The following is a 16,152-nucleotide window of genomic DNA, read 5'->3' on the forward strand; positions in this document are numbered from 1 at the left end:
AGGATGAGCATGCGCAGACAAGTTGGGAGGCCATCAGGAAGGTGTGTGGGAGACACGGGGAGGTGGGGTGGGGGTGGAACAGCTTGTATGAAACCTCAGAGTAAAGACAGAAAGGGGTGGTCACTCTGGGGTCCTCAAAAGACACTCCACTGAGGGAGAGGAGAAGTTGACACTTGAAGCCATTGGAAGGTCTTAAGGAACACAGAGAACAGAGAGGGATTTTAGAAGGATCACTGTGCTACAATGTGGAAAATGGAGGGAAAACGGCAAACCCGTCGGGAAGCCAGGCGAGGTAAACACAGAAGCAAAGTGGTCTGAAAAGAATATGGCAAGACCATGATTCAAACAGTACTTCGCAGAAGCGAATGTCAACAAATTCTGTCAACCGAGAAATCACGTACAAACTACTCCTAGGTACATAACAGTCCCTAGAGACCTATACTATTCTAGTATTTATTCTGTAAAAATTACTATCTGAATATATCTTAACATACAAAATTTTAAAGGCTTTATAAAGTTTGCGGTCTAACAATTTTTCTCTTGCTGTTTTCTTTTTTCTACGAGGGGGTGGGGGACTTGGATGAGCAGGAAGAGCAAGAAGAGAAGTAAGTATTCCTTGGAAAACCACAAATCAAAAGTGATCATGAAAGGAAGGGGCTAGACAGGTGAGAGAAAAGTCACATAGGTCCTTAGTTGGAAGTTATGAAATTTCTCAGATGTATAAATGTATCTTTTTGGTCATTATATAAAGGTTCACCATTTAAATCAAGATAATAAGGCTTGCTTAAACCACAGTATAACTGTATAGAATATCATTAAGTATAACATATAGATAGATAGATACACATACATACATATATATGCATATATATGTATGTGTGTATTTATCTAGAAAAATATACACTTATGTGTGTATTTGTCTAGAAAGATATGCATTAAACTGGTAATGACAGGTACAAGAGAGAAGTAGGATTTCAGGAAGGAAGGACCTTCTACTTTCTGCCTTTCATACGACGCTTTATTTACATTTCCTACACTAAGCATGTACAACTTCCATATCTAACAAAGACAAAGAATATACTCAAGCTGCAAATATGAATTCCCCCAGACCTCCCATACATCTTTTCCCTTTGCTGACTTTGCTCTCTCTCCTTTCACTGTATTAAATCTTAGCCACAAGTCCAGCTATGTGCTGAGTACTGTGAGTCCTCCTGGTGACATCAATCCTGGAGGCTGTCTTGGGGATCCTTTGACACAACCTGCCTCTGAAACACGAGATGTCACAGCAAATGACTGAAATATATGGAAGAACAGCTGGGGCTCACCATCAGATTCAACTTGTGGTTGATGGCCAACGCAGAATGTTCTAGGGCTTTGAACACAGAGGCGTAGCAGTCCCTGAGCTTGGTGTATTTGCCAACCAGGGCTATGGAGCACGTTTTCTGCAATCGTTCATACCTGAGATGAAAGACAAGTTTAAAGGTTATATGCATGTAATATAACATCACAAACACAATGACAGCCACTGTTCTTTTCCCAAGGCACTTTTTAAAAACCTTAAGGGCAGATGAGCCTCGAACTGGATGTACTTGACTCAAATCCCCACCCCACCCCCAATGAATGAAAATCTGTGTGCCAACAGATTGCAAAATCATAAGAAACCCCAATATTGGCCTATATAAGCCAGCACAAATATAAATCCAAGGAAAGAGTATCAGAGAAAAAGCTAAAAGCATTAAAAATAAAAAAGCTCTCCCCATCTCATAAACATGAGCTGTCCTTAAATTCGTTTATAAGGTGACACTGCATAAGAAAATGCGTTGTGAATGTCAACAGGAAACATTTCAATATTAACTTTGTAAGGTGACATTATATAAGAAAATGCGTTCAAACTGTCTAATGTTAAAAATGGTTACGGTCCCAGCTGGCCCACAAAAGCCAGGTTATTCGTGGCATGCCTGAAGAATGGCACTAAGAGAACTCTTTAAACTATTACAAGCCATTTAGATCAGTTTTATGAGAAAATGCCATTCTACATAAGATGCTCAATCACATTTTACCATTAAAGACACGACGTTTACTGTTGCTTTTGTTACCAAATCTGTTCAACGAACCTGAAAATTGGTCTGGTACTACGTACGTAGAAATGTCATCTAGGGGCTGAAGATGATTAGGGTGATCCCCAAACACCTTAGAAGAGAAAGGTTGCCATGAGCGGGAGTAGTCCTCTTTCCTACCAACATCTGCTAAGTGTGCCAGAGAAATGTGATCGCAGGCAGGTGAGGAGGAGAAAAATGCCTAAGAAGCTAAGGAGTCAAAACTGACAGTAAAGGTGGCTTTCTGGGAAGGTGACTGAAGCACCTGGGAAAAGCCTACTAAATCTTTAGCTCGCTCCTGAATTTTACGTCGCTCTGGAGATTGCGTGGCTGCCCGGGCTTCACCCCATCGCTGCAGAAAGGACACAGGTGACAAAGCAAGTGGCATCGAGGCAAGATTCCGATACCAAGTCAGAGGGAAGCGCTTCCCGCGCCAGATTTGGCCCCAGGGAACTGGCGATCGTGACCCCATCAGAGCACAGCGGCCGGGATGAGCCCTTACCCTTGGGTCTCACCCCTCTATTGAAGGAGGGACATTGCCTCCGGTCCCAGGAAGGAAGCAGGACTGGGGTCAACACTACCAGCTCCTCCTTCTAGTCACTCAGTCTGGTCTATCCGGGGGAGGAGGAGTCACTCGGCAGCTGGGTGAGACAGGGAAGTCCACTGGGCCACCCGTCCCAGGGAGAAGGGCTGCCATTGGGAAAGGGTATGTATCCTGAGCCCACTTCCCTCGTACTCTTTCCCTCTTGGGGCTGCAGGCGAGGCTCCCGGAGCCCTATCCAGACCAGCCCAGCTCCCACATGCTCTCCACTCGGCCATTAACTAGGTGTGAGAGGCCAGCCACAGAGGCTGCCATGAGCCACTGTAGGCTCACCCCACAGGCAGGTCCCCGGGGAGGCGAGGCCACCTCCAATTTGGGTGGAGGTCCCAGGCGAGCTCTGCCATCCAGTTCAGCCAGGGACCCCTGGCCTCTGAGCAGCACTAGACTTCCATGAATGAGCCTGCCCTGTGACCTCGATTTGCTTTCTTATAGCTGTCTACATACCACCATTACCAATAAACCAACAGCACCACAAGGGACCGATACTCAGTATCCCTTTTGCTTAAAGACCGCAGTGAGCTGAATGGTGGCCTCCAAAGACATATGTCCCCCAGAACCTGTGGATGTGTCCATATTTGGAAGAAGGGTCTTTATGGATACAATTACGTCAAGGATCTCGAGATGAGATCATCCTGGATTAGGATGGGCCCTAAATCCAAAGACAAGCATCCTTATGCAAGCAGAGAGGAGGAGGGGAAAAAGAAGGAGGAGGAAGAGGAAGAGGAGGAAATGGAGGAGAGGAGAGACACAGAGAAGGCCATGCAATGACAGAGCCGGAAACTGGGGTGACATGGCCACGAGCCAAGGGACACCAGGGATTCCCAGCAGCCCCAGAAGCTGGAACAGTTTCTCCCTCAGTGCCTCCAGAAGAAACCAACCCTGCTGAAGCCTTGATTGTGAATTTCTGACGTCCACAACTGTGAGAGAATGAATTTCTCATATTTTATGCGGCCCAGTTTGTGGTAATTTGTTTCAGCAGCCACAGGAAACTAATAGGAAAACCAAACCCTGGCTTTAAAAAGCACAGCAGCATAGAGTAATTTAGAGTTATTTCCAATAAAAAGAGTTAAACATTCAATTTCTAGTGCTTAAAGAGGATCAGCCCCAAGCTACTCAGAAAATTCCTGTAAAGCGACTGATTCCTTAACTGCATCGTCATTCAGTAGAGCACCTGAGTTCCGAAAGTGCACTTTATTCCTGATTTTACTTGCCCCAGCAATTCTAAAACTCTTTCTAAAGTTTTAAGTGAGAGGGCAAGAGAACTTCAAACTACTGGTCATCTACCAAAGGCAGTCATTTTGTCACCATCAAACCATTTTAATTATTGTTACCAACCTCAGTAACACCAAGGAACCAAGACCCAGGGCCCAATGCGAGACTAAGGTTTAATGTGTTTTCTCTCATAATTATCTCAATGTGGGTACTAGTATCCCCCTGTTATATATGGATGTGAAAGCAGGTCCACAGAGGTTGAGTAATCCACCCAAACTCACGCAGCTAGTGAGAGGAAAAGCTGGGGCCTGAATGCAGAGTGCCTGATGCCAGAGCTTACATTTTCTTATTGAGATATAAGTGACATATAACATTATATTGGTTTCAGGTATACAACATAATGATTCAATATTTGTGTATGTGTGTTTGTCACTGCTGCACCTGTTGCCTCCACCTAAGTTGCACAAAAATCCAGCAGTCAGGACTTCACAGAGTTAGGCCTTGTCTACATCTAGTAAAACAAACAGGTGATAGGGGCGCCTGGGTGGTGCAGTCGGTTAAGCATCCGACTTCAGCCAGGTCACGATCTCGCAGTCTGTGAGTTCGAGCCCCGCGTCGGGCTCTGGGCTGATGGCTCAGAGCCTGGAGCCTGTTTCCGATTCTGTGTCTCCCTCTCTCTCTGCCCCTCCCCCGTTCATGCTCTGTCTCTCGCTGTCCCAAAAATAAATAAACGTTGAAAAAAAAAAATTAAAAAAAAAAAAAACAAACAGGTGATAGGGATTTAATTTCCATATGGCTTCAAATGAGACAAACCTTGCTGAAATTAATACCATTGTCTTAAAGCTAGAACCTATCTATCTGAGGTTTTTTTTTCAACGTTTATTTATTTTTGGGACAGAGAGAGACAGAGCATGAACGGGGGAGGGGCAGAGAGAGGGAGACACAGAATCGGAAACAGGCTCCAGGCTCTGAGCCATCGGCCCAGAGCCCGACGCGGGGCTCGAACTCACGGACCGCGAGATCGTGACCTGGCTGAAGTCGGACGCTTAACCAACTGCACCACCCAGGCGCCCCTATCTGAGGTTTTGATAACAATGCTGATAGTTAATAACTGCAGGAGGGAACAATAATGATATAGCCTAAACTTCTCATTCAAAGGGATTTTTGGGGTGCCTCACTGGCTCAGTCAGAAGAGCATGCAATTCTTGATCTCGGGGCTCTAAGTTTGAGGCCCACAGTGGGGGTAGAGATTACTAAAAAATAAATAAACTTAAAAAACAAAGCAAAACAACAATAATAACAAAAACCTGTGACATTTAAACCTGTTTAAAATATTCAGAAACGGGGTGGCAGGGATGAAAAAATATATATATTCAGAAAGTGGGTGCCTGGGTGGCTCAGAGGTTAAATGTCTGACTCTTGATTTCGGCTCAGGTCATGATCTCATCGTTCATGAGTTCGTGCCCCTCGTTGGGCTCTGTGCTGGCAGCATGGAGCCTGCTTGGGATTCTCTCTCTCCCTCTCTCTGCCCTCTGCTCGTGCTCTCTCTCGCTCTCTCTTAAAATAAATAAATTTTTAAAAAAGGAAAAAAGTTGGGGCGCCTGGGTGGCGCAGTCGGTTAAGCGTCCGACTTCAGCCAGGTCACGATCTCGCAGTCCGTGAGTTCGAGCCCCGCATCAGGCTCTGGGCTGATGGCTCGGAGCCTGGAGCCTGTTTCCGATTCTGTGTCTCCCTCTCTCTCTGCCCCTCCCCCGCTCATGCTCTGTCTCTCTCTGTCCCAAAAATAAAAAAAAAAAATAAAAACGTTGAAAAAAAAAAATTAAAAAAAAAAAAAAAAAAAAAAAAAGGAAAAAAGTTTAAAAATATAAAATATGTATTCAGAAAACTAATAAATAAACTAATAAATCAAAATACTTCCAGAATTAACAACAACAACAAAAAATCATTCCAGAATCCAAATTCTTTCAATTCACTTTCATTTAAGTAGAAAAAAATCAAAAGCCCCAGAAATCTTCAAAGAATATAGCAAAACACTCTAACAATGTGTTGAAGCTTTAGATAAATCCAGACCAAAACATATACAGACAGAAAGCGGAATGTGACGTAGATATCCTTCAAGCTATGTCTCAGTCCTACCCCGAAACCCAAGAATTATTCAAGATTACATTAGTAATTCCTTTCACGTACCTGTCAGCCATATTTCTCCACTTGAAAAGCAAATTACTTGCAGAATCACCAATGGGCAGATCCAATCTCTCTTTAAAATATTTGACAATGCCTTGTTCCTCCAAAAGCACAGGTACTCGATATGTAGAAGAAACATCATGGATACATATGACCTGATTAATGATGATAAAACACCATATTTAAATGGAACACCTCAAATATGCCTCAAGAATGAGCCAAAACTCAAGAGACATGGTAGTTCATTTATATTGATTGAGGAAAAGCAAGAGCCCAGTGACCCAAACAAGAGGCAGAATTAATACAAGCTTACTTTGATCTAATCATAAAACTCTTTGAACTCCTTATTCTAAATTGGGAAACGTGGATGCTGTAGTAGTGTGTGTATATATATATATATATAGAGAGAGAGAGAGAGAGAGAGAGAGAGAGACTTTGTTCTCAATTTCTGGCACAAAGCTTTAAAAACCTTTGGAATTTCCTGACAGGGGTAGGGTTATCTTTGTTATGCTAATGAAGTGACTCATGGCGGCCCTAGATGGCTTCAGGATGGGAGTTGGTCACCAGAAAACCCAACCAAGTTAGGCTAGAATTTTCAGCCACTTGACTTCCGAGGACAGCAAGGGGGCTGGAGCATGAGTTCAGTCATGTGACCAATGGTTTACTCAACCAAGCCTATATCATGAAACCCCTATTAAAAAAATTCTGGACACCAAGACTCAGGGGACTGTCCCGGTTGGTACACATACAGATGTACCAGGATGGTGGCACAGCCTGACTCCATGGGGACAAAAGTTTCTGCACTTGGGATCCTCCTAGGCCTTGCCCTACATATCTCTTCATCTGGCCGTTCATTTGCACTCTTTATAATCAAATGACAATAGTAAGTATAGCATTTTCCTGAGTTCCATGAATCGTTCTAGAGAATTATCGAACCTGAAGGGGTTATGGAAAGCCCCAAATTAGCAGTCAACCAGGCAGGAGTGGAGGTGGCTTGGGAACACTGGAAACTTTGGTGTCTGAAGTTGGGGGGGAAGTCTTGTAAAGAATTCAGCCCCCGGGGCACCTGGATGGCTCAGTCGGTTAAGCGTCTGACTTTGGCTCAGGTCATGATCTCACAGCTCGTGAGTTCGAGCCCTGCTTCGGGCTCTATGCTGACAGCTCAGAGCCTGGAGCCTGCCTCTGTTTCCGTGTCTCCCTCTCTCTCTCTGCCCCTTCCCTGCTTGTGCTCTGTCTCTCAAAAATAAACATTAAAAAAATTTTTAAAAAAAAACAAACAAAAAAAAACCTCAGCCCTCAAATCTGTGGAGTCTGATGCTCACTCCAGGTAGTTATTGTCAGCGTTGAAGTGCAGGACCCCAGCTGGTGTCAGAGAATTGGTGTTGGAACACGGATGCTTTATGTGTCAATATCTAAGGCATGTGGCCCAAGGCATCACCTTCTAAGTCTAGGCTAAAGCAGTAACACTGAACACGTACACTGTGTCTTCTAAATGTGGGTATGTGGTTCGCTTGTGCATTCATTTGTTGCTGTTGCTGCTGGTGTAGTGCTTTTGTCTACTCCCTTCATTTGGATACATTTCCAAGTACATATTGAACCCAGTCAAATTAATTACACCTGTTAGAGGAGAATGGCTCCTTTAAATGTTAGGTGCTATGGTTGTTTTTCACATCTATCCTAACGAACTTTCATCACCCTCTTAAGTACATCCGAGGGGCTGCTGGCAGGCATTTAAGGGTCTGCCACATTCTAAGTCAACGCCAAAGAAATGTTCTTCTAACTCTGTGTGTTCAGTCTCCCCAAATCCATTGCCAAATCCACCCAAGGGTTCCTAAGCTGTTTGGACATCACCAACTTGATACTTAGAGGCCTCACTTGGAACAAAGAAATGGGAGCATTAACTCACATCAGAAAAAAATAATGTGCTGAAAAATGGCTAATAAACTAGGCTGTGGACTGATAGGATAGGGCATTCTTCAGAATCTATGGTCCTGTAGAAAACAGGCTCTGTGTGGTCAGAAATTTGCATTCTTCTGTTCTCAAAGCTCTCAGTAACCCAACTCTGAAAACTGTATCCTCCTTCCATTTCAGTAACCAAGTTGTATTTATACAACACAGACACAAAGTACTATGTACCAGTAGGAAGGATACAAAAAACAACAGAACAAAACCAAAGTGGCTTGATGACATACAAACACAGGAGAGTCCTTCAAACCTGCCATCACATTTTTCAAAATAGTTCAGACGTGTGTGCTGACCCTGAAGCATTAGACAGGAGGCTGTGCACGAGACTGCCTCCAGAGATACAGAAATCCAATTAGAGGGTTTTAGGCTTCAAAGAACCCAGAGCTAATCTGAAGAAAACAAAAGGTTCCTGCCAAACCTCACCCTTTTCCTGAGTGCCATTCATATCACTTTGTAAACTATAGCAACTCTGATCCCTTATACCTAAGCCTCGTTGCAAACAAGAGACAGATAAGAGAATGAAAGAAAAAAGAAAAAGCTCTCAGACACCCAAATGGAAAGTCCTGCAGGACAGAGGACGTGAGCCCAAATCACCGTACAGTTTCTGTAGCAATGAATTGAACTGAGACCACTGATGTAATCAGAAGTGATAGTGTGAATGTCAATGTAACGTGTGGTCTGGATGGAGCGAGCTGTAACACATACAAAGGAAAAATCGCAGTGAAAGCAGTAAGTGTCCCGGAAAGACAAGATAAACAGACGATAAGCAGGCTTCACATGGTTCTCTCTCTAGAGGTTTGACTGTAAGTTAAAAAGCCCACCTGGCTTTGTACCTGTAACTTGAGGAGTGATTATGCAAGGAAACATGTGATCTACCTAAGGAATCAGGAGTCTCTCACATTGTTCACTTCAGGGCAAGGGAGCTGTGGCTGGATATGAATCTCCCAAAGCTTTCATAAATGCCATGAAAAGTAATATGATAATTGAAGAGATGCAAAACACTAGCATCAGCAGAAGTGCCTGCAAAGCAATAAAATCGAAAGAGCAGCACTAACCTGTTCAGGGTTCACATGACAAAACATTGAAATCTTTTCCTTCACGGCCATTTCAATAGGTGTTGAACTCCGGCAGACAATCTGTCAATGTCAGTTTTGCACAGGTCAGCAAGCAGGAACCCAGCTGTTTGTCCCACCATTAGTTTTCAGGAGGATGCTATATTAATCTCTTCTTTCAACCAGAGACCTGACCAAGTATGTACCTGTTCATTCTGGGTATTCCACCGGACTCGTAGAAACACCTGAGCACTGATATAAGCCAGTATAATCAAACTCAACACAAATCTACCAGTAAGAACTCAAAACGTCCAGGCGTCTCTAGTAAACAAGAGGGAAGGCTCACAAACGTTGCTTCTTTAGATATAAGAACAGAGCTTGGCCAGGGGTTGGCAAACGTTTTCTCTAAAGGGCTAGAGAGTAAACATTTTAGGTTTTGCAAGTCAAGAAGTGACTGTCCTGACTACTCAGTTGTAGCAGTGCAGTACGAAGGCAGCTGTGGACAAATGTAAGCAACAGATGATACCATGTTCCAATAAAACTTTATTTATGGGCAGGAGGCCTGCAGGCCCTTATTTGCTAACCTCTGATCTAGACTATTCTGGTGATAACTGGATGACCTGTTATAAATAAGAGCAGTGACAGCCCACCCTAGTGGGTCTCAGGAAAATCTCAAAGGTCCCACCTCACTCTAAAAGACCTAAGGACCATAAAAATGACAAGACGTTGCACTTGCCCAGCTGTCAATGTGGCCAATCGCATGAGGACCCTGAGGAGAACAGAGCACCAGTTTAGAAATGTGTGAAGCTACCCTCGAGGATATGGGACTGTCCCTCCCCTGGCCCCCAGAGACACGAAGTTCAATGTCAAAGGAACCATTTGAGAGATAGAAAGGACTTAGATGATGCTATAGATCAAGAAACGGAGGTCCTATTCCAAGAAATTTACTCACTCTCCTTAACTCACCAGATCAGGAGACAGGCCTAACCCTCTCAGCGCACGGACACTGTTTTGTGTGGGTTTGGTTTTTTGTTCTCCAGTAGCACTGGGCTGAAAAGAGATGGGTCACTGTCAGTATATTGGATATTTAGCTCGTCTGGATAATGAATGGCTCCCTAGCTTAAAATATGGAATAAATAGGCAGAGAGTTTCTCTTTTGCTGTCCTGCCCACTGCTCCCTTGCAGTGTATTCAATAAACTTCTATCTCCTTTTTAAAAATGTGGAACAAATAGAATATCATAGGAAGACTTTTAGAAGTTGCTGTCTACAGGGCTGCCTGGGTGGCTCAGTTGGTTAAGCGTCCAACTCTTGATTTCAGCTCAAGTCATGATCTCACAAACTGTGAGATTGAGCCCGGAGGCAGGCTTTGTGCTGGCAGCATGGAGCCTGTTTGGGATTCTCTCTGTCCCTCTCTCTCTGCTCCTGCCCCACACATGTGCACGCTCTCTTTCTCTATCAGAAAATTAAAAAAAAAAAAAAAAAAAGATGAAAGAAAGAAAAAAGAAAGAATTTGCTGTCTATATACTTATCTGGAAAGCTCACCTGTGGAACTAGGCTAACATGGATATTGCAGAAATTCTCTCTTTTTGCTTTAAACTGGAATTGTCTGAATGCTTCCACAAACGGCATCCCTTCAATGTCTCCAATGGTGCCCCCCAACTAGAAATGGGAAAAAAAAAACAAAAACACATGTGATCTTCCACAGTATATAGACTAACAGAAACATTATTAATAAACAGAGCACAAGACAGGGCACGCCAAGGTGGCACACTCGGTTAAGCATCCGACTCTTGATTTTGGCTCAGGTCATGATTTCACGGTTCATGGGTTTGAGCCCTGGGTTGAGCTCTGTGATGACAGCATGGAGCCTGCTTGGGATTCTCTCTCTCTGCCCCTCTCCCCCCCCCCCCCGCCCCTCCCCCACTCACTCGCACGTGCTCTCTCTCTCAAAATAAATAAATAAACTTAAAAAAATAAACAGCACAAAAACAGAGGTTTATACACATACCAAAAATCATTGAATTGTATACTTAAAGCAAGTAAAATTTATGATATATAAATTAAGCCTCACTAAAACTGTTTGATATGATGAGGAAAAGCACCGTACATTTAAGGAGATGAAACAAAGGAAAGAGAAAATGGAAACTAGAAGGTAAACTAAGAAGAAAGGATACAGTGTAACATAACCAGGTAAACAGATAAGAGAATAAACAGAGAACATCACAAAGGGAAAAGAAAACGGAGCGCCTGAGTGGCTCAGTTGGTTGAGCACCCAACTATTGGTTTCAGTTCAGTTCATGATCGATCCCCGCATCCCATTCTGCACTAGGTGTGGAGCCTGCTTGAGATTCTCTCTCTCTCTCTCTCTCTGTCCCTTGCCCAGGCTTGCTCTATCTCTCCCCCCGCCTCTCTCTCTCTCAAATTAAAAAAAGGGAGGGGGGAGGAAGAAAGCGAGGTCAAGGAGGGCTCTAAGAATGACCTGACTCCTGGGGTGCCTAGGTGGCTCAGTCAGTTGAGCATCCGACTTCAGGTCAGGTCATGATCTCCCAGTTCGTGGGTTTGAGCCCCACATCGGACTCACTGCTGTCAGTGTAGACAGCGTAGACAGATCACTGCTTCAGATCCTCTGTCCCCTTCTCTCTGCCGCTCCCCTGCTCATGTGCCCTCTCTCAAAAATAAAAAAATAAAACATGTAAAAGAATAAAGAATGACCTGATTCCCATGTTATAAGATCCTGTTGTATGGAGACAGGGACTAAGTTAAGTAAATGAATTCTACTATTACTGATTCACTTTACAGATAGTAAATCCCCCCATTCAAAAAAATGGGGAACCATTATAAAGCTGTCAACGCTTCATCTCACCAAGATTGAAAAAAAAAGTTTAAATTTTTTTTAAATGTTTACAAAAAAAAAAAAAAAAGGAAGGCTTTAAGAAAAGGGAATGCATAAGCAGATAAAAAGATCCACAATAGGGGCGCCTGGGTGGCACAGTCGGTTAAGCGTCCGACTTCAGCCAGGTCACGATCTCGCGGTCCGTGAGTTCGAGCCCTGCGTCAGGCTCTGGGCTGATGGCTCAGAGCCTGGAGCCTGTTTCCGATTCTGTGTCTCCCTCTCTCTCTGCCCCTCCCCCGTTCATGCTCTGTCTCTCTCTGTCCCAAAAATAAACATTGAAAAAAAAAAAATTAAAAAAAATAAAAAAATAAAAAAATAAAAAAAAGATCCACAATATAGGCCATTGAGGAGTGAGATCAGCTAGTTCCTAGGGGTGAAATACCTCGTGCTCTCTCTCTCTTTCTCTCTCACTCTCTTTCCCCCTTTTCATGTGTATACACACACACACACACACACACACGCACATACACACACACCCCTGCATGCAGCTGAACATTTCTTTTTGCGATGGTGATATTACTAGAATTAACCAACTGCTATTAAAACATGCTGGCTTTCTGAGTCAGGTAGTGCTGAAAGAATATTCCTGACAGTGTAATCCTTTGATAAATGTTAGCTTAATTTACAATGTGCTTCCAACAAGTAAGGCATTTTAAAGTAAGCATTTACTTTAGGATAAAATTTGCCTTAACCTACGCATCCTCACCATATTTAAATACTTAAAGATATCACCTGGATTTTAAAATTAATTCTTTAGCATGTGACAATCTACTGCATGCTCAACACTATAAATGAGGTGCTGAGAAGAATTTAAGACAATGTGCTCTTCAGGAGCTCAGAATTTATCGACAAAAATCTAGTAGAGGTAAAGAACAATAATCAAGAGTAAAACTTAGACACTAACTGGAATGATCTGGACGCTGAGGAGGAAAGAGATCATGGTGGGCCCAGTCCCAGAACCCACCATCTTGTCTGGCTTCAGCTACCTGACTAGGTCTGAAATCTACTACGAGCCCTGGCCTGTCTTCCCAGCGCAACTGGGTTTTGGAGCCAACAAGTCCTTGGCATCCCGGATGGCTCAACAATTACTCAAACTTACCGTGTCCCAAACCGAACTCCCCCCACCCCTGGGCCTGTTTCTCCGCGTGTGTCCTCATCTCAGCAAAAGCGTCTCTTCCCACTAACTGGTTCAAGCCAGCTGTCTGGAAATCATCCTTGATCTCCGCTTTTCTTCATCCAACTGAGTCCAGCGGGTCATACCTGTAAAACCTCTTGAAAATCTCTCCCCTGCTCTCTATGCCCACCGTTACCACCTTAGACACTCATGCCAACACCACCTTTAGATTATTGCAATAATCTAAACTAGGGGGTGGTAAACTACAGCCCCACTGCTTGCTTTTATATATAAAGTTTTATTGATTGGCCAAAGGTATGCCCATTTATTTATATACTGTCTGTAGCTGCTTTCACACTACAATGGCAGAGTTGACTCTCTGACCCTCAAAGGTAAACATATCAACTATCTGGCCCTTTATAGAAAAAGTTGGCTGACTGCCCCCCCTCCCCCTCCAAATGGTCTCCTAGCTTCTCCCCTCTCCTATCCTACAATTAAATCATCTGTCACACACCAGCAGAGTGACCTTATAAAAACTCAGAATATTAAAACAAAACAAAACCTCACAATATATCTCTTTTGTGCTTTAACCCTCAGTAGCTCACTGCTTCACTAAAAATAAAATCTAAATTCCTTTAGGCAGCCAACCAAAAACCTTACATGATCTGGCCTTTGCTTAGGGTTCTAATCTCATCTCACGCCCCTGCTCACCACCGCCCTCCCCCCACCCCCCCACTCCCCACACACCCTGCCTGTGCATCAGCCCCACTGGCTTCTCAGGTCCTCAGATGGGCCGCTCTCTTCCTTCCTGCCCCTTAAGCTCTCTTACCCTCCTTCTTTATTTATCTACACCTATCTCTTCTTTATCCTTCAGCCTGAAAGGCTATGTCTTCCTCAGAAAGCCAGACCTTGCCACCCACCTAGAGTAGCCTCCCTCCCACTGCTCCCTGTCATAGCACTGTCTGTGCCCTTCCTACTAACTCAGCACCAGGTGCTGTTATTTCGCGTGCGCACTTGTTTCCTGCCACTAGCTATAAGCCCCAGGAGAGTAGGAACATACCTGCCCTGCTCCCTACCCTATCTCTGGCATAAGCCCAGCTCCCTGCACACAGCACTGGGGTTGAAGGGTTCAGGACAGGTCTCCCAGAAATATGCCACCTTGCCATGATTATTTTGGATTAAAAGCAATCAAAACCCAGCAGATTCAGGAAAAGTTCTTTACCTCCCCATCAACTGCCTAAATTTACATTGGGTAGTGTGGGATCCCTGTACCGGGAAGAAAGTTATTCCCAGACATCCCCTTTACCTGAGAAACTTAGCTGCATAACAGGGAAGTCCGTTTTCCAAACATCCCCTCTGTCTCCCTGCAAATGGCCTTCCTCCCTTTGTATCCCCTAGGCCTCTACTCCTCTCCTTGGTTCAGGGTGTCATATAAGCCTCATTTTGCCTGACTGCTTGGGAATCTCTCATGTTTATATGGATTTTCTGTACGTATGTAATACAGCCTTTGATTTTCTCCAGTTAATCTGTTTCATGTCAATTGGATTCTTAGACCAACCGGAAGAACATTGAAGGGTAACAGTAAAATTTTCCCTCTCCAACAGGGTTTAGCTTAGCAGTCATCTCAGGGCAGAAGGGTCTCAAAATTCAATATAAGCCCTAGGTAACAGCATTCTAGTACCTGTTACCATAACTGCAATGGAATCAAACTAAGAAATCTCGAGACTACATTGTTACAGAAAAGAAAATGATTCTTTATTAATTTTAAGTCAGATAACAAAACACAATTAAAACTCAAGCTTTCTGGGTGTGGCACAGATAGAAATATACGACCTTTCTGTAGGAGAATGACAAACTTAATTACGAAGATCCTAGAAATATCACATGCAATCAGGAAATTGGCAGGGGGTGAGGGGTTTAAGTGCTCACCAACTGCAAGGTACCAGAATCTAATGGGAAAATATTTTAGGGGAAAAAAAGGTCTGCACTGAAACTAAACCATATAGGGACATCTGTTTTTTCATAGGTGTATTCTGGTAGTTTAAGGGCAATCTGAAAACGGAGGCAAAAAGCTTTAAACATTATCCACTTCTGCCCTCACATGGCTTAGAGTGGTACTGCACAGTCTCAGCCAATTTGGAAGATCCCATGACCACTCTGGCTCCCGATTACCATCACTGTCATCAGAAACCTTCTGTATTATTACTAGAATACTCCTAAGTTCATTATTTCCCCCACACAACAAGGAAAATATCACCCATAACAATGTTTTAAGACTTATCCAAAGTTGAAATCAAAGCAACAGCAAATTTATGAGATGTGCAATGTCTGTTTTGCCTTTAAGGAAAGGATTCTTCTTTTTTGAAAGAAAGAGAGAGAGAAAGAAAGAAGCCTTTTATTCCTTTAAGCCAGGCATAAATTATTTCAGGTGTATGTGGAGATAACCTGGACTAATACAAATAAAGCTTGTCAGCTCCACGGGTCTGAGAAGTAAGAGCCTCACCAAAAGGCTTTGGAGACATTTCAACAGCTTCTACACGCTTAAAACTGAAAATCAGCCTGGTGGTCTTTTTTTCAAAAGCTTAAATAGTGCACAAACACAAATGTTGAGCACAACTTAAAACGAGCCCAAAAGGCTGCCTGATCTACTTTCCATTAAGCAAATATATGAATGTCAGGGTTATATAAAGAAGGAGCTTTGCTGGGGACAACTTGTCACAGTTTCTCTGTTTCCAAGAAATTAAAAACGAAGATGAGGAGTCCTGAAGACCAGGGCTCAGGTCATATTTGCCTTCCTATGGCTAGCAGCTAGCATTGGGACCAGTGCCTATTAAGCGCCAAATTAATGTTTTTTAAGCCAAACCAATCAATTCAAGAACAGGATAAAAATTAATATAAAGAACAAAGGCATAAAAAAAGAACAATATGCAAGTACAGGCCTAAAATGTTTGCTTGTTGTTTGATGGGATGGAAATTTCAGTTTAATTTGAGATGTCATTGAGAATTCTTGATTTTACTGTACAAGTGAAATCTT

The 16,152-nt window shown here is 43.3% G+C and overlaps 1 protein-coding gene across 5 annotated transcripts in view; it reads right to left on the reverse strand.

Annotated features, from left to right (window-relative positions):
• Positions 1-16,152, reverse strand: part of CTPS2 (CTP synthase 2) — a 105,078-nt gene that overhangs the window by 65,425 nt on the left and 23,501 nt on the right. For all 5 annotated transcript variants that reach the window (XM_047843451.1, XM_047843453.1, XM_047843452.1 and 2 more), the window contains 5 exons: positions 10,654-10,770; positions 10,077-10,160; positions 9,114-9,194; positions 6,097-6,248; positions 1,326-1,458 (listed from right to left, as the gene is read on the reverse strand). In XM_047843451.1, coding sequence (XP_047699407.1) covers positions 1,326-1,458; positions 6,097-6,248; positions 9,114-9,194; positions 10,077-10,160; positions 10,654-10,770 — 567 coding nt within the window. The remainder of the gene's footprint in view (positions 1-1,325; positions 1,459-6,096; positions 6,249-9,113; positions 9,195-10,076; positions 10,161-10,653; positions 10,771-16,152) is intronic.

Source organism: Prionailurus viverrinus, chromosome X (genome assembly GCF_022837055.1).
Source record: "Prionailurus viverrinus isolate Anna chromosome X, UM_Priviv_1.0, whole genome shotgun sequence".
In the NCBI taxonomy this organism is placed as follows: domain Eukaryota; kingdom Metazoa; phylum Chordata; class Mammalia; order Carnivora; family Felidae; genus Prionailurus; species Prionailurus viverrinus.